General features: G+C 38.6%; 1 protein-coding gene across 1 annotated transcript in view; it reads left to right on the top strand.

The window, feature by feature from the left end:
- The window catches only part of Cntn5 (contactin 5), a 1,192,645-nt gene that overhangs the window by 1,093,071 nt on the left and 72,745 nt on the right, over positions 1 to 26,829 (top strand). The window contains exon 16 of the mRNA XM_055615494.1: positions 1,605 to 1,725. Coding sequence (XP_055471469.1) covers positions 1,605 to 1,725 — 121 coding nt within the window. The remainder of the gene's footprint in view (positions 1 to 1,604; positions 1,726 to 26,829) is intronic.

Here is a 26,829-nt window from a genome sequence, read left to right as displayed (position 1 = left end):
TAAGAAAAAATTTCAATGCTCTTAGATGCTCCAACTATAAAAATCAATAGTAATGAAAAATTACTAGCAAAGAAACAGAGGGGGGAAAGGTATAAAACAGGGAACACAAAGTAATTCATTGAAAGAAATAAATATTCATAAGATGAGTGATTTAAAGCTCAAACATCATACCCTTTCCACAGACACTGAGGGAAAAAAATCAAGGATTCCTAGACATTAGTTTTCTTTTTGTGATATGACAAACCCACTCACCTATTTCAAAACAACAGAAAACAACTAAATTCTTAAGTAATTATTAGCATGTTTTGCCTTGTAAGGGCAAACATGTTGTAATTTGCCTCAGATTTTATCCAAAGTTAAAAGCTCTTGGACCCGGGGTCCTTCTTAAGTAGTTTAGTCTATTAAGCATTCTTTTCCTTACTTAGTTTATGCATAGATTCTCAGATGATGTTTTTTCCAAATGTGTGCTCATTCAAGCTGACTTTTCTTGTTTCGCAACAAGTAAACCCAAAGGAGTCTTTGGGTCTTTCTATGACCCTGGGAGGAAAACCTTAAATCAGCAAGTGTAGTGGCAAACACCTGTAACCTCATTACTCTGTAAAAGCTTAAGCAGAAAGATCAAGATCACTGCCAAGTTCAAAGTCAGCCTAGGCTGCATAGTGAGCTCCAGGCCAACTGACACATGATAAAACTGTCTCAACAAAACAAAACAAACAAACAAACAAAAAAAACCAAAACCTAAAACTGGGGACAGGGTGAAACATGAGCTGTAATCAATACCAGGTCCTTACATGATCACAGTAAAGCCATCTGTTTTGACAGAGTAATTGAAGGGAGAATTTGTATTGGTCAGTCATCTACAGGGTCCTCACTCATCCCATAAGCAATCCATCAAAAGATTCTCTTCCCAGCGCTTATTGATCACCCAACTGCATTAGTTTAACGAGGCTCTAATCATCCTGCTCCAAATGAAAGTCAAGTGTTTTGAGCATCCTTCGTGTTTTACGGCTGCATTAACAGAGGTTCTGGCTGACCCTGCTCCCTGGTGACGGTGGTTATGGGAGGAATATATCTTTGTTACATAAAGGCACACGGCTTGGGGACCAGCCATCTCTCCCCTAAGTGCTGTCACATTCTGTGGCTCACAGTGTACTTACAAAAGGAAATATTCGATAAATCCTTGGGAGATAATCTTTCAACAGCGACCTTTTCGTAATTAATTTCCCACTAGTTGCTATTTATTTCAATACAGTTTTCCTGTCACAAAAAAAATAGGCCTGTATCTCAATAGCAAAGCAGTAAATTTTACTGATTTTCCCATACTTTTAAAGGTATGAATTACTGGTATATACTTAAATATCTCTTAACTATTGCTGCTAAATCATTTTATGGAATATTCAATGTTGAAAGTCTTTTTGAGTGATTGTAAAAAAAAATATAACTTTGTCTATTCCTTAAGACAAGGCATGTTTGATTTCTGCATTGTTGTCATATAAACTGTAAGGCCAAGAATGGGCCCTTTGAATATGCAAAGTTCCCCCTTAAACCACCTTGAACTAGGCAGATTTGCAACATTTTAAACTGGCACTTCATCCCTCTTTCAGCAAGCATCCTCTGCAGATTTAATGATCAGGAACATCCTTCTGATGCATGCTGGGAGATATGGCTGCAGGGTACAGACCACAGCAGACAGTGTGTCAGATGAGGCAGAGCTTCTGGTTAGGGGTGAGTATGCTCGTAGCGCAGACTGCAGACACTATCACCATCAATTATCCTACAAAGGGACTGGAATGCATGGACCTGGGGCCCTTCAGCACTGTGCTGTTCACTGTCAACCTCACCATCTCTGTCATTTTTGCTTAACCTTATTTTTGTCTTTGAGATGACATTATAGGAAACCTCTCCTTAGAAACAGACAAAAGCTCTCTCAAGACACTTGCAGTAATGAGTGGCTGCTAAGTGGCAAACCAGCTTAATCCCAAACTCAAAAGTATAGCTGCTGAGACACTTGGGTGGCAGAGACAAGGTCCCTCTGTGTATGTGTGTGTGTGTGTGTATGTGTGTGAGCACGTGTGTGTATGTGTGTGTATTTAAAAGTTATATACATATACATATGTGTGTGTGTATATAATTATACACACATATGCATATAGCTTTAAAATGCAAAGCCAGCAGAACCCTTAGGCATTATATTTTTTTCTCACCAACTTCAAAATCCAGCCTCCAAAACCAAGAATGTGTAAGAGGGAGTATAACTGTGAAATGACAGGGTCCACCCCTCCCCAAAGAGCCTGAAAATGTCAACATACAGCCTGTCTGTGCAGAGATGGCAACTGTTTTCAAATGAGGACCCTCCCTTACCGCCCCACCACCAAATTCTACAACCTTGTGAAGTTTTCCCTTATTAAGCAAATGTCTACAATATGCATTGCCTTTATTTTTCAAGATGAGAAATATACATTCTATCATGTATTTTTCCTTCTCTTCTTTTTGTCTTCCTTCTTTTTCCCACTCTTTCTTCCCTCCAAACTTTCACTCTTTCTTTTCTCATAGTTTGCTATTAAGTACAGTATACCCACAGACAGTTTCCAAATTTCTTGTGCAAAGCCACAAGTCATGTTAGAAGGAACTTAAGAAGGAGTAACTGCCAGTTCATTTCCCTGTGCTCCAATCTTATAGAGAGATGTGTTGCTTCCAATTCTTGCACAGAATACAAAGATAATCACTGTTATAGTCCACAGAAATAGATCATATTTTAAAATAACCGATCTTTAACTATGTAAAGTGTTTTTAATTGTCATTTTAAGAACCACTGTTTGTAAGAATTTCATGAGTGGCTAGTGAGTTCTCTCTGGCTGCCTGTGTCACCAGTTGTTGATGATGTGTGGTAGTATACCCACTGTTGTTTTCAGCAAGACGGTTTCCAACAACTGTGAGTGTGAGAGAGAGCACAGCCACGCCGCGTGTGCTTGCTTCTGCTTACAGGGCGGTTTGTCCTTGCCTCCAAATTTTGTGTCAGGAATGTATGTTTATATCACCTTACTGAGAAAAGGAACTTTTTAAAGCGTTCTTCTTTCACTACACCTCATTTCGTGTAAGTAGCAATGTCTTTATGCCTTCTGAAGGCACGAGGTTCCCGGAACTGCACACTGCACCTCGCAGTCAATCGGTAGAAAATTGCTTCCTTCTTTTGCCGTTGTCTGCCTTAGTTCCACAGTAAATACTACTGTGTGCACTCGACTAGTAATGTAGAATGATCCTCCTGAAATTAGAGCTCCCCAAATGAATACCACAATTTAGACACTGGTAATAAGAAACAAGTATTTTTTTTCCAGGACTAAGGGGCAAATTTAAGTGGCAAACTACACATCCTGCTTTGTAAGTAAAATTAAGCTCAATAGGGTTCAGACATAATTCAAGGCCAACGTTTTCATGCTCTGCTCCTTTAGCCTTTGGCTTTATGCCTGGGAGATGATTAAATGCATTAATTTTGGAATTGCACCCAATAGCAATTTCAAACAGGTTGCTCCTGTCTGAATATTTACTTATCAGTGAGTTCAAGCTTTCCCTTGAAGTGAGTTCAGTCCAATCACCAATTTCTGATTATGTGCTCACATTAGATTTTCAAAATTAGGGAAAATAATTTGCTTCTCCCTCCCAGCTACTCTTGGAGAGATTTTTTAAACTAAATTGAGAATTATGGTTCATCTGTCGTAATCGTATTTATGGTGAAAATTAGCAAGTTCTGGTCATCTTGGAAAATTTGCATGCTGGAATGTTATTGGTTTTAGTGTTGACTTATGAGAGTAACTTAATTCTCCGTGTGTCCTGCCCCAATCCTTCCATTCACTGTAAAGAAGGAGCAGTACTGTTCCACGCAGTAAGACCAAATCTGAGCACTCTACAGTGAGTTTTTCTCAAGATTGTAACTCAAATGGCAGTTATTATTTTATAAATTAATGAAAATCTGTCTGGGAGCAGTGGAGACCAGCACGCTCGCGTAACATCATCAGTTAGGGAGTTCACTTTGACAGTGCTGATGACACTTGAAGTGCACACACACAGCAAGCAACCTGTTTTAAAATCTTATTCTGATGTTTACTTAGGCAAACAGTTTCTACTCTCAAAGCCTGACGAGAGCTCCTCTTTGTTGCCTTGGTTTCCATTAAGGAGGGTCTGTAACACTGCTCTGTGTCCTAGTGAATCCTGGGACAGTACACTGAGTTACTTCCAGGCGTGTGGCAGCTTTGCCCCCACTACTCCTCATTTAGAATCGGAAGCCTTCAGACGCCAGTTCCTGGCCTCTCTCTCACTTGCCTAAGTGTCTTAAGGACTATCTTTTTTTCCCAAAAACTTATTTTTGATTTTGCTCATAATTCTGTTTGTGGCTGTTAATGCTACTTCCCATTTTCTTTCCACCATTATCATTATTTAAATTTTAAAATATTCTATAAATAATTATATACAGCATAAAATCAATCATCTGTTACTGCAAATTTAGATTTCCTTGGACCAGCATTATGATGGCACCGTGTGTGCAATCTGAAGAATAACAGAAAACAGCAATCATGAATGTCCTAAACAAAAACAAAAACAAAACAAAACAAAAAAAACCTTATTGCACTGGAATGTAAAATATACACACAAACTAGAGCTATGGCCAGATATCTGGACACCATTTCCTTTACTCTTCTGAGAAGTATGCTTTAAACATAATAGAGAAAGCAAGGTCATAGCATGCTATAGAAACACATGAAAGATGGGTAGAAAGATTCTATTTTCTAGGAAAAGAGTAATAGATCTTTGGGACAGAACCTCATGGAAGGAGCCTACCACTTTGAAGGCGTTGACACGTTCAAAGATTATGGAAAGCAGTCTACTGCAGCAGAGGCACCCAGAGAAAGATGCATTATTTTGTTATTTGATTTTTTTCATAAATCAAAGTTATGTATGTATATTTTTCACAGCAGATAGCACAGTATGGAAGTTTCGTGGTTTAAAAAAGACATGCTTAGCTCAAAAAGTAATACTGGGAGCCTGAGTCTGAGCTCCTTTTATTCTACTCAGAGTAGAGGAAGCAATTAGAAAAATCACTTTTCATTCAACTTCTGTATTTTTTTTCAACATTTTCATAATAAAAAAAAAAGTTAAGTCAAGAAAGGCCAAGTTAAGCATGACTGTGTGTGAATATAATCTCAGCACTAAGGTCAAACAGGAGAATACGGAGCTCAAGGTAGTGTCAGCTACAAAGGAAGTTCAAGTCCAGCCTCAGCTCTATTAGACTGCTTCAAAGCACCGAGCACCTGCTGGGTCCTTCAGGGAAAGCACACACAGCCCTCCCTGAAACCTGTGCAGCATCTTACTAATGCAGCTAGCATGTATTTAGCTGAATTCGAGAAGAATGGACCCCTGTGGATAGAGCTTGTTTGGACACATATAACTGCTTTCATGCATGTGCCTCACACACACCCCCACAGCATTACTTCTTCCTGTGAGAATTAAACTTACATTCAATTCAATTTCCCTGACCTTTCTCATCAACTCAGTTGCATCTACTCTTTCCAATGTTTAAGCTTTAGTGGTTTTATCTTTCCTAGACTGCCTAGTAATTTTCATACCAAACTAATGCCATCGAAACACTACTTGGTCTATGAGATAAGTCAACAGGCATTTGTTTATAACTTGCTATGCATTTCTTCCTCTGTCCACTCATCTGGCCTGGGTAGGGAGGTATGGACAACACCCAAAATGAAAATATGAAGTTGGGGCCTCTGACCTCTAGAGGTTCAACACTTAAGTTCCATCTGTGTGACAGGTGCTCTTGTGGGGAGCATCACAAGAGTATCCCTTGGTAGCGGTAGCTTACTTCTTACAAAAGAATTATGGGGGATTAGGAAGAACAGAATAAACACAGCAGTGGTACAATTTAAGGAACTCAGTACAAGAGAAAAGTAAAAGGATGTCTCAGCCAAGATTATTTAGAGCTCCAGAATAGTGACAACAAAAAATCACCCTAGGCACAGGGCTCCTCCAGGCTCAGGGCTGTGCACAGTATACGGACTACACACATGTGAAGCCAGACTTCTGTAACTGTAAAATAATGCATCCCTCTCAAGCTGAACAGAGGGCATGTGAAAGATTATTTAGAAATTAGTTTACAAAATTAGGCCGACAGAGCCTCCAAAACAGCCTTTTTTATGTGTGTATGTGTGTGTGTGTGTGTGTGTGTGTGTGTGTGTGTGTGTGTGTGTGTGTGTAGTTATTTTACTCCATGAGCCATAGATTTTGAAAGAGTTTGCATACTGGATTAAAGTATTGATATTTCTATATTATACATGTAAATTTTGATTGCTTTTTATACTGTGTGTGTGTGTGTGTGTGTGTGTTAGTACTCATGTTGAGGTCAGAGGACAACTTGTGGGTGTCATTTTTCTTCTTCCATAATGTAGCACCCAGGGATTAAACTCAGATCACCAGGCTTGTTGGCAGATACTATTACCTGCAGAGCCATCTCACTAGCTTAACACTTTAATTTAAGAAAATTTTTTTAATCATAAAATAGATGATGTTACCAAACCAGACAATTTAATTCCAGCCAAGTTCGAAGATGCAACTTTTAAATTAGCTTGAAAGTATTATATATTTGTATATTTTTTAAGAAAGCTAAAAATAACCTAAATATACCAATTTCTCCTTGAATGGGAAAATATGTTTGATAACCTTTGATTAAACACTGTCCACATTCACTCCAAGCTCTGATATTTATTGCGTCTCAATAGCAAGTGAGAGTTTTCCAAATTTTTCTCTTGGAAAGATGCCTGCTCTGACACTTCCCAAGCTCAGTGGAAACAACCTAAGATATTGTCAATTGATCTCGAATTAAATCAGATATAATGTGCTCTACTCCTCACAGAATCACCCTTGCTATCTACATCGATTTCAAATTGACATCAATATCTGTTTCACACTAGACTTTCTTTAAGAGGAAGTTTCTTTCCTCTTACAGTTTTTATAGGGTTATTTGCTAACCAGCAGAACCTTCGAATTACAAAGTAACATTTCCTCTGTAAATTAAATATTTGGCTTCTCCGACCCACTTTTGATTTGGTTTATGGAAGTCACAGTTGACAATAACAGCAGAGCTGACACGACTGCAGTACCCTTGCATGTATGAACATACACACCAGAAAATCAAGATTGAACACATGAAGTGTGGTATCATGCACAAAGGTGTCCCAACTGATTAAGTCCGAATCTCTTGTATTTTGTTCATTGAACAAATATGGAGTCCCTGCTGGAATCCTCATTTTCTCTGAGAGCTTGAGATTTCCATCAGCCCAAAGACCTCCTCAAGTGCCTTGTTGGGAATGTGTTGCTGTCCTGAAACAAGACCTCTGGCTCCTCTATCTGACTTTTAAGAACATTCCATTCGTTGTGTTTCACATGACTGGCAGTCTCAATCACAAGCATGAGAATCCCGTTCCATTCTGCTCTTTTGTTCCCGTCTTTCTTCACATACCTCCTAATATAAACATATCAGTACCACATTTATACAAACATGTGAAGATGAATGCTTAATTTTAAAGAAGCTACATTTTAAAGACTGATTTCATCCCTTATTGATAGGATCCCTACAGTGTGCCAAGGCAATGATGGAGTGATACTGACTGTAGAATCTTTCTTATCCCATGACAAGGAACTCAGCCTTTTGTGGTAAAAGTCATTGATGTACAGAGAAGTGTCTGAAAGGAACAAATATGCACTAAGGGTAAACTGCAGAGGATGTCTTAGACGAGTGAGGTCAGTGTTTTGCTCACAGAGCCACAGCACACTATAGCCACAGTCTTAAGGAGAAGAACAAGCAATGATAATGAACATGGGAAACTGGGAAGGAACATACAGACCCAGACAATCAAGAGGACTGAATCTACATGGCATGATCCTCTGAACTACAAAAAAATGATAGAGAGGAAGCAAATGTGATTGCCAGATTTAGTGGCATTCACTAAATTCACTAAGCAGCCAACGTCTACATTCTATTTGGACTTAGTGCTTCACTTTGGTGTTCTATCATGATTCATCTTCATTTTTATACTTAGCCAAGTATGCATCATAAGTTAAGTCCCTCCAACTAAGAGAACTCATTATGCAATCATGGTCACTTGTGATCACATCCATTTAATGTGGTAGATACAGGAAGCTCGTTGTAAGTAAGGGAGCAGCACTTAAGATAAGGGTCCTTATACAAATATGCAGTGAGCAAGCAGTCTTTTGGTCATGGAGGTACATTAGCGTGGATATGCTAGCCTGAGCACTAACAGCATACTAAAAACAATGGAAAGGAAATACTGGAAAATCTAGAAGAGGACATTTGCCTTGGAATGTGTCACGAATCTGTGAAAGAAACAGAGCTATTGCCAAGAAAATCCAAATAAATCAGGTCATTCAGATAAAGACAGAAGAGACTTTCAGGAGGGAGAAACATGACGAGAGAGTCGAGGACCAGCTAGCCAAGACTCACTGGGATGCAGAGCTAATGTAGAGAAGTCTATAAGAATGTGGGAATCTGGGCTTGAGACCCAAAACTTACATTAAAAAAAGGACGTGTGATAAAGCACATTGTTATCCTATCCTGGAGGCAGAGACACTCTGGGCTCTTGGGCTTTCTGGCTGGTGGCAGAGTGGAATCAGTGAGCTTCAGGTGAACAAATAAATTCGATCTCAAATAAACAAGGTGAAGAGCCCCTGAGGAATGATAGCAAGGGTGATCGCTGGCCTTCACACGTATGCCCACGTATGTACAAACACAAACTCCCAAACAACAGACTTGCACTTGCTAGCCTGAATTCACACTAACAAGTGAAATTAGAAGCAGTCTCTATCCTTGGATTTAGTAATTTGGAAGGCATTGATGGCCTTGGTGAAGGAAAGTTTTGTGGATCAGAGAGTGAAAACTCCAAATTACAGCAGGCAGAGAGAGGCACAAGGAGGGGTAAAAGGAAGACATAGTTGCAGCCTCACAAGCAAGAGCTTGGCCAACTTGCATGATGTAAACCTCAGGCATGCTGCATTTATTAATTTAATGTTTGTTCATCAAATGTTCAAAAGAAAGGGGCTGAAGAGATGGTTGAGTGTGTAAACAGTGTGTTGCTCAAACAAGAGGACCTGCTCTGGATGCCCAACATCCACACTAAAATTAGGTGTGCTAATACCCTCAAAACTTAACAGACAAGAGAGAGGTGGGTGCCCAGAGCTCAATAGCCAGCGAGCCTAACCAAATTGATGAGTTCTGGGTTCCGGGAGAGACTCTGTTCCAAAATCAGAGAGCAGATGAAGAAAACACCTAACATCGACCTCTGGGCTTTACACACACACACACACACACACACACACACACACACACACACACACGTGTGTGTGTGTAAGCACATACAAAGAAAAACAGAGTGCATAATATGTTGTTAGGCTCTAGGCTGAGAACTAGCTAACAAGTTACATGTTCCTTTTCTTTTTGCAACATGTGAAGCCCTGGCACAGGCATATGACCCTGGGCACAATTTCTAACAACAATGAAAATAGTTAGCCTACAGTCAGCAACTTCTTCCTGGGTGTCAGTCATTGCACTAATGAGTCCAGGTGAATTATTTAACTTTCTCCATTCACTTATCTTATAAAAACAATGAAAGAAGTACCACTTTTAGCTACAAAAATGTAGATACAAAAGCTAAGGCACAAAAAGACTTAGAGGCTGGCTGCTACCCTAATTGGGCCGGAACAGTAAAGAGACTACACAGGGATGGCTTCAAAGCCTTTACTTTTCCTTACTATTCCACCCTTTTAAGCCAAGAGACACATTGTTTTCCATATGCTTAACAACTGCATCTATTAGGCCCCTACAGTCCCTACACTGTGTAGTTTTGTAAGTGTCAATATTGAGAAAAGTAGGAAAAGGGAATTAATGGAAAGATGGAAGAAGAAACAGTATGGAAAGAGGGACAGAAGAGAGAATAGAGGGACAGAGAGGCTTTACCTGAGAGACAGAAGATTTTCATCAGGGTGATATGCTAATGAAAACTTGAAAGGTATGTAGTCATTTGCTAAGTCTAGAAAGATGAGAGAAATGACCCAATATCCACTTGCAGAGACAGCACATTGTCTTTTTGTTCAGTTGTTTGTTTTTAAGATGGCACATTTTCATTTCCATTTATCTTCCATGATAAGATGGTGCATTCTTGAATCCTTTAAAGAGCCTGCTCTTTGAGCATCTGCCCAGAAGACATAATTGGTCTTCACCTTCTGTTTTAGACCAAAATTTTAGACCTTGACCATACTAACAAATCTGGCTTTCTGGCCATATGTCTGGCCAACCAACTGAAAAAACCACATTCTTTCTTAGGATCTCTTGTAAAACTTCTTAGCAGATCTGATGTCACAAAAGCATCCTTTCCAGATGAGATGTCTCCAGAAATGTTAAGGTTCAATAAATAGGAGAGCTCCCATGGCTCTTTCTTTAAACATGCTTTCAATCACCACTCTGGTAAGGAACAAAACTTCCAAGTTTTTCAGAAAGGATCTGTCCTCCACTGCAATACCTAAATTCTTCCAACCATTCACTATCCCCTTCCTGCCTTCTTATTGTTCCTGGTAACAAAAGAGCAGAAGAAAAAATGCTGCAGCCTTTAATACCAGAAAGGCTGACCTTGACAAACACACTCTTAAGCAACATATCCAGAGGACCATCTGTCTTTCTAATCATCTGTGTGAACTGTTTTCAAAAGTCATCCTCTTCCTCCCCATCGCATATGCCGGTACGGACATACCTTAACCCACTTCTGATCCCACTTAACATCCAGCCCTTCTGCTTTTCTCCGTGCGATTCCTGTGATTGTCACTGAGATTGTTTGAGCATGTCCTTTGTGTAGTGAGTGGGAATGCTTGAGGCCCAGAGTGTGCATGCTTGTAAGTGTGCATGTACTCTACTGCCCAGCTTTGATAAGCAAATGTGGTCAGCAAGCACCCAGGCGGGAAGAAGCCGTTCTGGATGGCACATCGGTGAAGAACACAAAGGAGCGTTGGTAAGTTCACCACAGTCTCTATTCAAAATTCTTGCTTAGTGTAGTTCTTGTGTTCCAGTTCTGGGTTCCTAATTAACTTGCTTTTGGGTAGCATTGTCTTGTGTCTGACTGAATCTTCACTGAACAATACAAAAGCCCCAGAGACCTCACAGAGCAAGGAACTGAAGTGAGGAGGAGAAACTTAACTGCTGATTGGATTCTGCCTTCCCAAACACCTGGCAGAGGCAATGGCTCTGTCTCGCTAAGTAATCTTTAATTTGGAATTACAAAGACAATTAGCTCTCTAATGAGTTAGAGCAAAGGAGGTGATGTGGCAGCGAAGGGGAAAACAAAAGCAGAACACCAGATGATATCTGTAAACGCCCCCAAAATAACATACTCATCCTTAGTAAAAGTATTTTCAAAAGATTTTTTTATTCTTTTAATGTTTAAATATTAAACCATGTAGGCCTTCTTGCTCAGGGTGCACGAGGCTATTCTACCTTGTCATATTACCTAAAGGCTGCCAGTCCTGAGTTCAGTCTCTACCCTGTCATTTACTGAGGTTAGTCTTACCTTTATAATGAAGAATTGGCCCTGCTGCCTAAAAACTAAAAGCAATGGAGAAAATAATAACCAAGCTTTAAAAAAGAAAAAAAAAACAGTTAATTGTAACAACGAAAATAACCTGTTCTTGATTCAAGAGGAGACTATTCGTAAGATGAGTTATGGAAGACTGGGGCTCAGGTTAAGTGTTGGCAGAAAACCACTGTGGAGAAAAGGCCCACTGTATTTTTGCCCTTGACACAGGAAAGGCATCATGACTGCTTCATCCAAATACTTAGTTTAGAGTTTAGCTTGAGACATCCCATGGCTCTCAACAGCCAGATCTAGAAATTCTCCAAGTGGTGTGAAATTTTTATGATAGCAACCCCTTGATGCAGCTGAGAAAGGATAACATTAGGAAATGACCCAAACTAAAATTGATTCTCCTTCTGGCCCAAGCTGGGTAGTCCTATCATGAGGAAGTCAAGTTCCCTCTTTAAGACTACAATTTCAGAAAAAGAAAAAAAAAATAACCCTAGGGAAGGAGAACAAAAAGAGGTGGCCAAGGTGGCTCAGCAGATGGTAGACAGTACTTGCCATTCAAGCCTATTGACCTGGGTACCATCCTCTAAATCCACTCCATGAAAGAAAGGAACAGGTTCTCCTAAGTCATCCTCCATTCCCCAACTGCCTCACAAACACACACACAAAACAAATTTTTTAAAGGGATGGGGAATAATATATGTTACCATAAATAAGAAGGAGGCGAGGTTTCAGATGGTCGTCCATTTCTCAGTGGTTACTATTCAGCCTTACAGAGAATGAAACTTCTTAAAGTCCTCGTCAAGGTTAAGGAGAATCACTGATCTTCATGGTGTGTATGATCAGGACAGGGGTGGACATTTACTCACCGGGTGAGCCTTGCTCATCACACGCAGACTGAAATACCCACTAATGTCAGCAGCTGTCCTCGGCAAGCTCAGTCACGACGTGACGGTGCACTCTGAGTGGTTGAAGGGTTTTGACTGTCTCCTGTCCTCCCAGGAGCACTTACAAAGCCCCCCAAGGACTGGCCGGAGAGATAGCCTCGTGATGCAGAGTGTCAGCTGCTCATTCACTTCGTGCAGCTGATAAGAGCTGATAACTCCCGCCTCCAGGCGTCTGGCACCCTCATCTCACTTCCACGCGCACACACTTGGCAGACATACATATATACATAGAAATATCTTTTTTTTAAAGTGGAGCTATGACTGAGTAAGGAAAGCCTAAATGTTCAAATTATGCATGGGTATATATGACTATGCCTCCAGCTTAGTGGGCAATCCTGATGATATACACCATAAAGCCAACATTGTGGAGGCTGAAGCAGGAGCATTTTGAGATCAAAGCCAGCCTGGCTACCTTGATATCCTGTTCTGAAAAGCAAAACAAACAGAAGAATGGAAATTTTTTCAAAATACTTCCCAGAACACTAAATAGTTTTAGTCATGATGAAATGGAACAATCATATAAAATAGATAGGTTTTTAAAATTGAAACCAAATAGTATGAACGATTCAAATTCCCCTAAAAGTATGTCTTACATTTTAAAACAGTCTAGCTCAAAAGTACAAAATATTGATGGAAGAAAGGTTTTTGCAAATCACCTAAGTTAATCATCTCTACCCAAGTGTCAGTGTGCTCCCCTGTCAGCATTCTGATTTCATTGTGTATTCATTAATCACCGAAAACTATGGCGGGGAACAAGTCTGGTTTAATTACATGTTTTGTTCAGGACGTTATTGCTTCCTATAATTATTTCTTTTATGCTAACTCAAGAAATAAGACTGTTATTACTAAACTTCATTTAAAATATCTAATTACTCTTGCAAAGGCATTTTATCACCTGATCTGTACGGATCAGTAAATCAAAGCTTGAGTATTTGTCTCAAAACCTCGGCTCACAGAATGTTAAGTCAAGCTAATAGGCAGCATCCATCACATCCCCACTGAACATGGTAGCCCATATTACAGGCTCTGTGCTACCCATCCATTATACGGGACATCTGCTACAAATTAACCAACTGCAGTACTGCTCTATCTAAGTGCTGCTGCTGGAGCCTCCCATCTCCATCCCTGCAAATGAGTTAGATGGTGGTGTCACAGTCTTACTAGGTTTGCCCTCATGTGTGACAGCAGTGTGCTGAGTCCTGGAAGGAAACTGCATAGTATTGTATCCTGTAGCTAACTAACAAAATGCTCACAGGCTGCACCATCAGGTAACCACAAAGATGGTGTGTTCTCTGCCATAGCTTAGTTGTTGCCGAGGAGGAGAGCATGAGGAGAGAGTCCTTAAAGGGATGGTGGATTTACTGAGTTAAAAATATGAAATTGATGATACTGGATACATTTTTGTCAACTTTCATTCAACATATCCAAAATTTTAGGTGTACATATTATAGAACATTTTGATTTCCAGAATAACCATGAGAAAAATTGCAGCAATCATACCTAAAGTAGAATAAACACACACATGACCCATTGTTTGTGCTTTTTGCTTTGGTTTGGAGACAATATTTTTAGTCTCAGACTAGCCTCTAACTTGCTATGTGATAGAGAATGAATTTGACCTCCTAGTCACACAGCTTCCACTTCCAAAATGTTAGGATTATAGACATGGGCCATGATGTCCACCTTCCCAAACAAAATAAACTACAGAAATCTCCCTACAGTTTAATCTGTAATATTGTCAAAATTGCAGTCATATTAAAGATACAGCATTATACACGTGTTGCCTGACTTTGTAATTTGAAATAATAATTCCAAATTCTCCTCATGGTATGTTTGTGCAAAATAAATCACAGAGGTATACATAAATTATTCATAAATGAACAGTGAGATTGGACAAAGTTAAGAGACCATATAGCTATATATTATTTTTTATCTGAATCTGTATTGCAGAATCATAATGAGCAGTGACAGCTCAGCAGCTCTAGATTTATAGAAAGCTGTGTGGGAACATGGTTCCCTGCATATTTTAGCACCTCATATGGTATTTTCCTACAGGATTTTTTAAAACTCATCTGTTCTCAAAATTTATGTGATACTGGCTTAATGAATGAATTTTCAGAGAGCATCTGGGTTGCTTGAAATTTTAAATAAGCAAGTTCAATATTTTTAATTATTCTTGACAGTGTGTACAGTAGACCCTAAAATATCTATTTTTCATTTCAGGAAGATCACTTTCACCTTCGATGGATGGACTGCTACACTATGTTAGCATAGGAAAAGCTGTGTATGACTCAAATTTATGTAAAACTGCATTAAATTTTTATGTATACACCACGGCCTGAAACGGTTGATTAATTTCACTATCAAAAAGTTTATGATAATTGACAGGAAGTGTTCGTATTTTATAGAAAAGAAGCAAAAACAACTACAGAATCAAACATTTTGGAGAATGCTATAGAACATCTTTAAAGGAGATTAAATGCCAATGGATCACTTTATATTATAGATCATGGGTGTGTTATTCACATGGCTGCACACAACCTGACTCAAAGTCACATATTCAAAGCTAAACTTAGCGTAAATGTTACTGATTTAAAGTTAGATAACTCTTACATGGGGAAGAGTGACGTTATCTTTGTTTTCCCTTACAAACCCAGAACTTACCGTATCCTAGAATGATTGCAAGAGAATTACCAACAATTCTTTTAACAGCTCATTCTCCATGTGGGTCCCCAAGTAAGGGGAACAGGAGTTGCCTCTGTCAGGAACTCGGTTGCCTGCTCTTTGATCACTTGGCCCCTGGTGATGGGGCCTTGCCAGGGCACATAGAAAGAGGATCAAGGCAGTCCTAATGAGACTTGATAAGCTTTGGGTAGATGGCAATGGTGGAGAACTCTCCCTTTCAGTGGATTAGGGGAAGGAGATAGGAAGATGAAGGAGGAGTTGAGGGAGAGGGCTTCAATCTGGATATATAATGAATACATTTTAAATAAATAAATAAAATATTAAAAAATTAAAAAAGCCACAGACAACATATCAACATATGCTATACAAATGTCCTTGTTGAGCCATTTGTTAATCATCAAAATTAATATTTGTTGCCAAAGTCTACTGTAAAATACTTTGTTATTTTAGTAAAATATATAAATCCTCCCCCCAAAAACAGTTTTCTATGTTCTCAGAGAATTTCCATCAAAGTGTTGACCTTAAGATTTCCAAGTTTCATTTCTTTAATTTTTCTCATATGTAATCTAGCACCTTTCAAGTCACAGTCAGAAGAAAATATGAAATCCTCCCTCTGTCCTTCAAGTCCCTCTGCTTTTGGTGCCTAATGATCTCCCAATGTTAACACGTCTCCTCTCCCTCCTCCTTTGCACCCCTCCAACCACAGGAACGGTCTGCTTCTCCAGCATGTCATACTCATTAAACTTCAACTTCACCCATAGGTGATCTCAAATGAAACACACTTGCTTACAGAATTGACATAGCTGGCTGACTCATCATTTACTGTTAAGCTTCCAAACTGATGTGCACTCTCCCTAACATAATTTTCATATGATTATACTTTCTTCTTTGCATTTTTTGCTTTTGGAATCTATTTCTCTCATTCGTTTATTGGCTTCCTTTCCTTACCCAGGAAGTAGAGCAAAAAAGTATGGGGACCATTTATTGTACTATCTTATCCCCAGAGTTCAGAACACAGTGAATATTTTCCTGAAATTGTTGGCAAATTACTTATTGTCCAAATGAATGAGTATGAAGTTCTCATCCCTAAAGATTTAAAATTAAGATCCAAATAAATGAGAATGGATATAATATGACTCAGAAATTGAGCAAGTAATTATCGTGGACTTTTAATAATATGTCAACATGTCCTAGAAGCTGTCACTAAAGCGGAATGCAGAAAGATAAAACCTCAGGTGCAAAAAAGCCTTCAGCAATTCCATTTGAATCCTGGCACTCCCAAGCTCTTGGGTTTTTTGTTTTTGTTTTTGTTTTTTTTCTTTGCTCTCACCTCTCCCTCTCACCTCTCATAATTCCCTACTCTTTACATCCCCTCCCACCCCACAAATAATGATTCACTGTTTAAAACCAAATGCAAATACCAAAGAATGGTTTCCAGGCTGGCTATGTGGATTATGTGGGGAAGAAATTAACAGGGAAGCAAAGGGAAAGGCTACCCGTCCTTTGAGACTATCTGTCCAAGTGAATGATTCCAGGATTAGCCACTGATATCACAGAAAGCTAGGACCTGGCCTCTCATTACCCTGCTCTTCTTTCAGGTACAGGGATCCCATGCTGGGCCCGACTTGCCATAAATTGACCTCGCACCAGGGACTTGACACCTCAGACAGTTTATTTAACCTATTGAACTTGATGCTTCCCCATACTGAGTTTACTCTTGAGTTTCATTTATGTGACTAGGCGCCATGCATACCAAACTTAATTCCTACATGAAAACCCTGACATCATAGACCTGTTTCATGTCAGCTGCTAAACTCTATGTCTGTTACTTGTGGTGAGACAAGTGAGCCTTAGTCAGGAAGAACCTCGCAGACTTGTGGGAGCCCCTGAAGCATCATTCCCTTTTTCCTGAAGATTGGTTCTCAGTGATGCTCAGCATTGTTACCACTCCAGACTGATCCCAGGTCACAGTCTTCACAATGGCTGTCCTCACCATTTTCAAGGCTCTAGTGGCTCCAGACCTCCATCTTATTCTGCTTCTACTTTCGCATTGGCATAGAATTAGTGCTTCAATTAAAACTGCATAAGATGGAAAAAGGAAGGAAACCCTTCTATGATCTTCTCCCCAGCTCCTTTTTTGTTTCTACAATTGTTTCTTCTGAGTCTCCAGTGCTGAAATTTTAGAATGGATTCCCTGGCTCTCGTATTTTCTAGCAGGTTCTACTGTGTGCAGCCATCCACACAGGAGCCTTTACTATTTCTCTATTGAGCGAGTAATAGAGAACACGTGGCCCCAGCAGTCAAGCTCTTCCCTCAACATGCTTTTATTCCTCTTTACAGAATCTATGTTCCTTTTTTTACTCACTGATGCCAAGTTTATTCACAGGTTTGTTGTTGGAAAAAGGGAGAGCCTGTCTAAGAACTTTACCCTAAGATGTCTCTACTCATCCTTGTGCTTTCAAAATTGTCAAGGGTGCCATTTTATTTTTGTATTTGTATGGTAATTTATCCAAAAGTTTCAGATTATTATTTGAGTAAATCATAAATATGATTTTTAAATAAATTACGATTTTTAATGAGTACAGTAAAGATAAACATATTATTGAGTTAAGAGTTTGTTACATCCTTTTGTGTTACCTTTGTCGTAAAAATACATTTCCAACTTTGTTGAAATTTGTGGTAATAAAACATAATTCTATTGTGATTATAATACTATCTATTTAGAGGTGCTTACGTCTGTATCCAAAAGCAATATATTTTTAAGCCACTTTAACAGCTTCATTGCATTTTGCATTTGTCTAGATGGCTGTTTGCTTCTAGTTGGCCAGCTGTTCTGTCAGTTTTCCCAATTGGTTTGTCATTTTTCAATTCCAAATGTTTATTTTCAGTAATTAGGTATTTTTGGAGATTCCCTTTTCAGGTTGTTTATGTTAATGTAACCAGTCTTAGCAAAGATGGAGAATGTTTCTAGTTTTTATCCTTTATAAATAGAGTTCTCACCTATCTGTATATGAAATGGCACACTGTGAAACAATATAAAAGCTAATTCCAATTGGTTTAAAAGATATGAAGTCTATTGGTTCTGAGGACATAAGGTTGAAACAGGTTGTTAATAGGCAGATCTACAGTCTCAGTTTTTTCTACAAGGACCCAAATTGTTTTCACCTCTCTACATTGCCATCTATTTTCTTAGCCTTCCTATGTGTCTGTCTAATTTCTAAGAACATCAATTGACTTCCAAGAATGATAGAGACCAAATCTTTTGCTACACACACAAAGACGAAACTGGCCACACTTCCCAACCAAAGTATAGACTGCTCTACCCGATATCTAAGTTTAGATATTAGAACACGTCTTCACTCTTGAACCTGTGTCTATCACTATAAATTGTCATGATCTGATTGACTTATCTATGGCTTCCTGAATCTATTAGTACCAGTGTTAGATGAGGTTGTCAAGCCTGAGGCTAAGCAGGGCATTTTATGTAATGATAAGGGAGAGAAAGCAGTCTATTCCTGCACCACACTGGGACAGGTTGAGTAACCACCAGGGAACCAACTATAAAGTACACTTCATCTCTAAACCCACTCTCCACTGACAAAAACAAAGCTGCCTGTCTCCTCCCTGCCCTCCATGACATCTTTTAATCTTTTAAGGTACACATAGTCTTTCAATGCAGATGGATAATACAGGGTTGATCCTAGCAGAACATATGTGGAGGAGAGTCAGACCCACTTCTGACTTTCTGAGGGGTGAGTGTTTCATTTATGAAAGGTGTTAATGGTACAGACTTTACTGATAGAGATGAAAGAAAGGGGAAAAAATTAGTGCAATACCCTCTACCATATAATAGGCATGAAATAACTCCAGTTAGAATAACAAGTGTGATGATGAGAATGATCCATTTTAAAACCATAAGTCTCTTAGGAGAGACTGTAGAATCTGCCGCTGACAGTACATGTTCTTGTTTACTTTTCAAAGAAGTTTCAATGTGATTCCTCATGTGCTGCGTTGTGTGAGATTTCTCCTAGACACATGACATAGACTTTAACTCATCCAAGACAGAAAACCAAGGACAGAGACCATCTGACCAAAGTCCCACTTGGCACAACAATGGATTCATAGAGTTTTCTTTAGAATAGACTGAGGGATTATTTCTGAGAGCCCTTCTTCCTGGAGAAAATGTTTAGTCTGGGTAAATTTTTTTTTACATAACAAAATTAGGGATTATTTTCATTGTCAAAAATTATTGTGAAGTTAATAGTGTCCAGTTACCAGGAAGTAAAAGGCCCACTCATTGCTATTGTAACTATTTATCAATTTCAAAGTAGTTTTTAAGGCAATCTAATAGTCATGATAAGATGAAAATTAACAGTTTTATGAAATAACGAGAAACTAATAAATAGGAAGGTTCAGAAATTTTCCAAGGTCCCCAGAGCTTGAAATGCTATTCTAAAATGGTTTGCTACTACACATTCTCATTCGTTTACTGTAACTGTATATCATAATATACTAATTTAAGTAGAATCCTAAACATTGGCAATATAATATCAAAATATCCTATGTGCAATCCTAGTGCCAATTTTGGTGTGTAAACTTCAAAGAGGGAAGTAAGTAGTAAAATAGTCATAAGTAGATAGATATCTGTGATTTAAGCTCTGAATGTAAAGTACATGGTGTGGTAAACACAGAACACAGTGACTTTTCCCAGACAGGATGGTCAGGGAAGTCTTTAAGGAAATGAAGCGTTAACAGCATCAAATGTAAAATCCATGCAGATGCTAGAAAGGCAAATTGAGGAGATGAACTGGGTAATATACATGATAGGCTAGATAAAAAGAGAGGTGGGTCAAGATGATGATATAGATAAGATAAATATAAGATAGATGATAGAAGATATGTACATGATAGATTGATAAATAGGTGATAGATTATAAATAAATAGATGGTAGATGATAGAGAGATAAATAGATGACACAGATATAGATAGATAGATAGATAGATAGATAGATAGATAGATAGATAGATAGATAGATAGATGATAGATAAGTGATAGATGAATAGGGGATAGATGGATAGAGATGATAGCTATATGGTTGATGGATAGATATGAGTAGATAAATAGATGATAAATAGATAAATGATGAATTTATAAATAGATAGATGGTATCTAGATGATAGACAGGTTGTCAATTAATAGATAAGAATAAATGTTGAGATTTACCAAAATTGTTAAAAACAAAATTAATTTTCAAAAATTCATTATAACTATTTATTTCTCCTTTCCATCCTTGACCACCCCTGGTAATAGAAGTTGGTTATTCTCATGGGAATGAACACATTAGAAATGGCTCAATTTAACTAGATGAGTAAATAGTAAACAATCTAAGGCATTCTCCCCTCTTTCCAAGGGACATTAGCAGCAGCTAGCATTTGATGGAGACATAAAGCAGGCTCAGCACAAAACTGCAGTAGGCTGAACTTGTGCATCCCAGGATGTCCATAGCATATCAGGGCATACTTTCATGTATAAGAATGAACATACTATCAATGACATGCTTTCTGAGGAAATAGATACTCTTCTCTTCTTTGTAATTGTAAAGGTGAAAAACTCAACAACCACTTGTTAATATGCATTAATATATGTTGTAAGCAACAAATAATATTTACTATTGATATATCTTCTGGTAAAGTTGCTGTTAATCCTAAACAGCTGTATAACCAAATCACCACACAGAGACTGGGTTTATTTAGTTAACCTAGAACACAATGCTGGGCAATAGTTACTCCCTCCTAAATCTCTAAGCCCTCATAGTTTCCTAACATTTAAATTTTACCCATTATACTTGCTTTTTGTGAAATATTATGTCCTGTCCATCTCCATGTAGTTTCAAGATCTGTTCTCCAGCTCTCTCTCCTAGCTCTCCTCTCACCCTTTCTCCTCCCACTCATTTCCTGCCTTCTGGCTCCTCCCACTCATCTCCTGCCCTCTGGCTCCTCCCATCGCTCATTATGGCTAGTTGCTTTATTTTGGCCTGTTTACACAAAGTTGAGACAGGATGCTTACAAGAAGTATCACAATACAATACCTGGATTGAAACCAGAGAGTTGGGGGAAAGAAATAAGCATTTGAATGAATAAGGGTAAGGTGTATACATTTCAAAAGAACATTATACCAACAAATATATATTAGTATATAGCGTACCACAAAATCAGTCATATTATTGATTAATATTACTTTTGGTGTTGGACATGAGTGCTCATGCCTGCAATATCAACATTGAAGAGGCTGAGGCAGGAGTACTCTGTGAGTTCCAGGCCAGTCTGAACTACAGTAACAATACCAACCACACACAGAGAGAAAGAGAATACAATACATATATACATACATACAAAAACACATGCATATATATGTGGATATATATGTTTTACTAAAAAGTTTTATTATTGTTTATTTTCAGTTGAGTCTATAGAAAATGGTCCTTTGTAATGGTAGGGTTTTTTTTCTTTGTAGATGAGTAATTTACATGATAAAGCAAGTTCTCTGTATAGTTCTTGGGTTCATTTATCCATATTAACCTAATACACAGATAGTAGAGGAGTGTGTTCTTATGTTTGAACATCTTGTGTTTGAAGAGTATGTGTAGGATTTCCTTTTAGTCAATAATGGTCACACCACTTCCTTTTATCTACAGAATTGTGTGTGTGTGTGTGTAGATGTGCCTGTCTTTACCCAGTATTTACAGAACCAAACATAGTATTAAGGGAAGTGAGAATATAGTTGTAGTTAGGAGGGCGATGTGATGACAGCAAATGTATGAACAAAAATGTTTTTTAAAAAGATATTATTTGAATACCATGCACATTCATATCAAATTGTCACGTCATATTTTTAAAGAACTTAAAAGTAAGATGTATTTAATATTTGGAGTCCCAGACACTTCAGTTCTTCATCTTAAAATTCTCCCCTGGGAAAAAGACCAGGACACCCCTGCCACAGATACAAAACAAAAGCAAACTGAATAATTTCATCACATAAAAATAATACTTTACAGTGGGATAATTCTGAAACAGGATGAATGTCTTAGAATCAGAAAGAGCTTGCGGTTAGTCAGAGTTGTAGAGAGCTACTTGGCAGAATGTTGGCTGCCCCCTTAAGGAGGGGATCTTTGGCCTTCTCTGTGAGGCCCTGGACAGAGAGTCAGCTGGACAGCCTCCCAGGATACCACAGGGAGTCAGACTCACCCATTGACTGACTCCAGGCTCTCCCCCTGACTAACTTGGCAGTGGACTGAAGCTTCTTTCTGCCTGGCTCTTGTACTGTACCCCATAACAGCAGAAGAGCTCTGAGAACATCAGTTTTGGGTGGAAGAAGTAGGAAAATTTTCCCTGTTTCAGGTAGAACTTCTTGATGAAAAAAAAAAAAAAATCAAACTGGATGACTCCAGTTATTTAAAAATTCCCAGGCTCTGTAACACTACTTAATTAATGTAGGAAGTAGCAGGTTCTTGTTTCAGGTCATTATCAGAATAATAACAAGCTTTAGCAGTTACAAGACAGATCCTTTCCCACATGTAATGTCAGACACTCCTTGAGAAGAGAAAATGTTCTGCTAGAAGGTACCAACTGCAGATAGCATCTGGGTTAGGGTTGAGAATCCAGTCAACATCCCTGTCTTAGCCCTGGCTTGAACTGTGCAGGCTCCGTGAATGCTACCACAGTCTCTGAAGAATGACCGAAACAGATTGCATGAAGTAAATGCTTTTGTAATTAAAACGAAAAAGTGAAAAGAAAACTTTGTAAGTGAACAATAAGAATGAGGATGGCCTCATTCAACAGCAGTTCTCAGAGACGTTGGTGGAACACAGGACCCAGGAGCACACAGCTTCTTTGCCTAGGAGTCCTCAGTGTGGGGGACAGAAAACACAGCCAGCGTTGCAGTTCTAAAGGTCTCTTTCCAGTACAGGATTCATATTAGCGTTCCTCTTTGTCAACAAAGTATTCGGTTTAGTGCTCCTATTTAGCGTAACAGTAGTGTCCCTCCCCTAGGGGTGAGATTCTGATCACTGGGCCGATTTTCCTAACAGCTCCTTAGAACATGTCCAGAGATTCCTACGGAGCGAGTGGTGCTTATCTCGTGTGCAGACAGACACTAGCTAGCATCACAAATCCATCGGTACTGAGGCATTTGTCTTTCAATAATAAATTTTCAAAAATGCTTTTCTCTAAATCAGCTGCACAAGCCTTTTAGGAAAAAAAATGTTTACTACCTGATTAGCCTTTAAAAAAAAAAAAGAAAGAAACAGAAGAAAACAGGGCAATTAGGAACAAACTTTGAAAACAAAGAGAGCTGATACATACATTAATATGCTAATGAATTCACTCACTCTAAATATAAAAAGAAAGCTAATTGAGCCAACAGCCAGCATATTTTATCTAAAAATATTTTTTATGAATAAAGCATTGATAAGCCAATATTAATATAATAACAGTAAATTGTTTTCACCTCTATTATAGCTGAAAATTATGGTTAATTTCTCTTAAAAAAGGAAATCACACCGCTACTCTAAGTAGCATGGCAACAGTCTATTCACAAAAAAAAAAAAAAAAAAAAAAAAAAAAAAAAAAAAATCTTTCACGTTTGTAAGATTTAGAAAAATTATTTCTCCATAGGATACAGTGCTCAAAGTTTCCAAAGAGGTGTACTATGAAATCACTTTTTCCTGTTCATTTGGTAGCTATTCTGTCATTTTTATTGCTGCTCTAAACCTGACTAAAAAAAAAAATCATTAATGTAAATTTCGTTTTAAAAGGAAACCGTTACGTAAGCTGCCTGAGCAACGTAATGATAGTGTTTTACAACCCTCTCTTCCTTTGATACACAGCATTGGAAATTCCGAACGTAGCCTCTCTAACCTCCAATCGTTTTATCATTCTCCCATCTTACCGCCTTTCCTCCTTTCTTTCACAAATACTTACCGAAGGCCTAATACGTGCCAAGTATCAACTCGGCTGTTCACATGAGTATAAATTTTAAACAACCGATGGCGTAACTGCTATCGGGAGGTACAAGATGCCCTCTTGAAGCACTTGAAAGTGGTGTCCGCTGCCTGTGTGTGAAAAGTTGTCCTCTTCCACCGCTTTTTAACACACCGAGTGAGGAAAACTAATCCTGTCTCCACCACCTGATTCAGTGGCACTCAGTGCAAGCTCCTTGCTAAGCAGGTTATCCTTTGGGTAGGACATACGTGATTGCGTCTACAGCACTGCTTCTCAGCCTTCCTAATGCTGTGACTCTTCAATACAGTTCCTCCCGTTGTGGTGAACCCCAGCCACAAAATTATTTTTGTTGCTACTTTTTAGCTAATTTTGCTACTGTTATGAACTATGACATAAATATCTGTGCTTTCTAATGGTCTTAGGTGATCACTGTAAAAGGGTCTTTTGACACCCCAAAGGGGTCGTGACCCATAGGTTGAGAACCACTGTTCTAAAGAGTCACCTGAGAGTCATGTTAGAAGTAGCCCTGGCTTATACTGAGGGCTGAAAAGAAACATGAGGAGGGGCTGGAGGCTGGCTTGGTCTTAGGGTCACTGGCTGCTCTTCCGGAGAACTAGGCTCAGTTCGCAGCACCCACCTGGTGGCTATCAGTGATTTGTAACTCCAGTTTCAAAGGATCCAGTGCCTTCTCTGACCATGCAGCAATGCATATACATACATGTAGGTGAATACTCACACACATAAAACAAAAAAAATAAATCTTTTTAAAAAGAAATATGCATACTCATAAAGTGTAAATAAGCTATTTCCCATCTGCAAGTAATCAGTTAATACATTCTTTCTGGTATTTTCCTCTGCATATTTGACAAATTAACTCATTTGCATTTACATACGATTTTGCATTGTACTTTATTCAGCTCCATGAAGTCCCTGTTGTTAAGTCAAATGTAATATTAATTTAATGTCTGCCTAACATTTTATCACAAGGCTTTCTAATTTAAATATTACATTGTTACTAAACAGTCAGTTGTTTATAATGGTTTACAATTAGACATGAGTGATGAGCCAAGATAGTGCACTGGGTGCATCAATGTTTGCTACTGGTCATTTTGATACAAAACACATTTTGGTAAGTAGACAGAAAGAGAGAAAAGTTTTTGAAGATGTATGAATATTTATCATGTAAATGTTGAAGAATAAAGTAATTTCCAGTTGAAGCATTAGAAAACGTTGAGTGATTTTCAGCTATAGTCCTCAGCTATGCTAGTGATCTTCTAGAGCTTTAGTACGAAGAAGGAAAAAAGTCACTTGCTTTTACGGATACCCATTTCCCCCACAGCACCTTGACATTGCATGCAGGCAGTTGTGAACAGATGTCCTGAAGAGATTACTAAGCAGAATGTTGAAATGGAGCATAATCATGTCATACTATAGGAGAGATAAAGATATAAATTTGACCGTGATTTCTTATATAAACACATCAAAACTTCTAAACTGTTTTATGAGTACTTAGTTTTTCTACTTCAGAGTTCCCTATAAGCAAACCCACTCAATAAACTATTTTGAAGCCTGTTCGAACTAGTCATAATTGTCCTCAAACTTAGTCAGTTTAACGGCCCATGCATCATATTTTCTCAGGACTTCAGAAGCTGACAGGCACAGCCATGCCACCCTAATATTTTCTCACGCACACGCCTGCAGAAGCAGGAGGTCTTTGCAGGCTGTCTCCCCTGTGTCTGTTGTCTGGGCTGGATTGCATGGGAGAGCTGGGAACAAGTTGAATGTTTCATTCAGTTCCTGCCTCTGCCAAGATGGCTTTGGAGTTCCTTACAGCTTCAGTCTGATTTGACTTCAAAACTGCCAAGTAACAAGAATTTCAGAAGGGTGGAGGAATGTCAGAAGCTTCTAATGTCCTCATCTCAAATGTCGTACAGGGTCTGGCATTTTTACTGTTATGGATAGACAGACGCTAATGCTCAGGGACCAACTCAGGCTCAGAAAGGGAAAGGAGCAGATGCTACTGTTCAGTGAAGGGATGAACTGCATTGGTAGAAAGGGAGTGTAATGGCGCCTCAGCGTGGACTTTCCCGCTCTTCAGATGGCACCTGTCTCTACTGCATACTTCACCTGCGCGTTTTCTTTTCCGTATTAATAGTTAAATGAAGATCTGTGTATGCCTTGCTACTTTATTAATAAATTAGTTTACTAGTCATTAAAGTCTATGAAACATTTAGAGTGTCACCTTAATTTATTATAAAGTAGTGAGAGTATGGTAGCTATTGATATCATTATATCAAATAGCAATAAAATTTTTGGGCATAATTATAGTGTTCTTCCACATGCTTCCCTGTGCTCCTGTCACTACAATTAAGCACCTTCCTAGGCACCTTCTTTAACACCTGCACCTTTTTCTTTGTCTCACGATGCCCTCAGCTACATTATTGACTTCAACATCTTCATTATATGCCTGCACACCAGTTTTTCACTCAAAACTATCCACCTTCACACACACACACACAAAAAGGAAACACACGAATTCTGACAGTTGTCCTTCA

The sequence above is a fragment of the Psammomys obesus genome, unplaced genomic scaffold, assembly GCF_907164565.1.
Source record: "Psammomys obesus unplaced genomic scaffold, mPsaObe1.curated_primary_1811, whole genome shotgun sequence".
In the NCBI taxonomy this organism is placed as follows: Eukaryota; Metazoa; Chordata; class Mammalia; order Rodentia; family Muridae; genus Psammomys; species Psammomys obesus.
The sequence above is the reverse complement of the archived record's forward strand: the minus strand, read 5'-3'. Positions and strand labels throughout refer to the sequence as shown.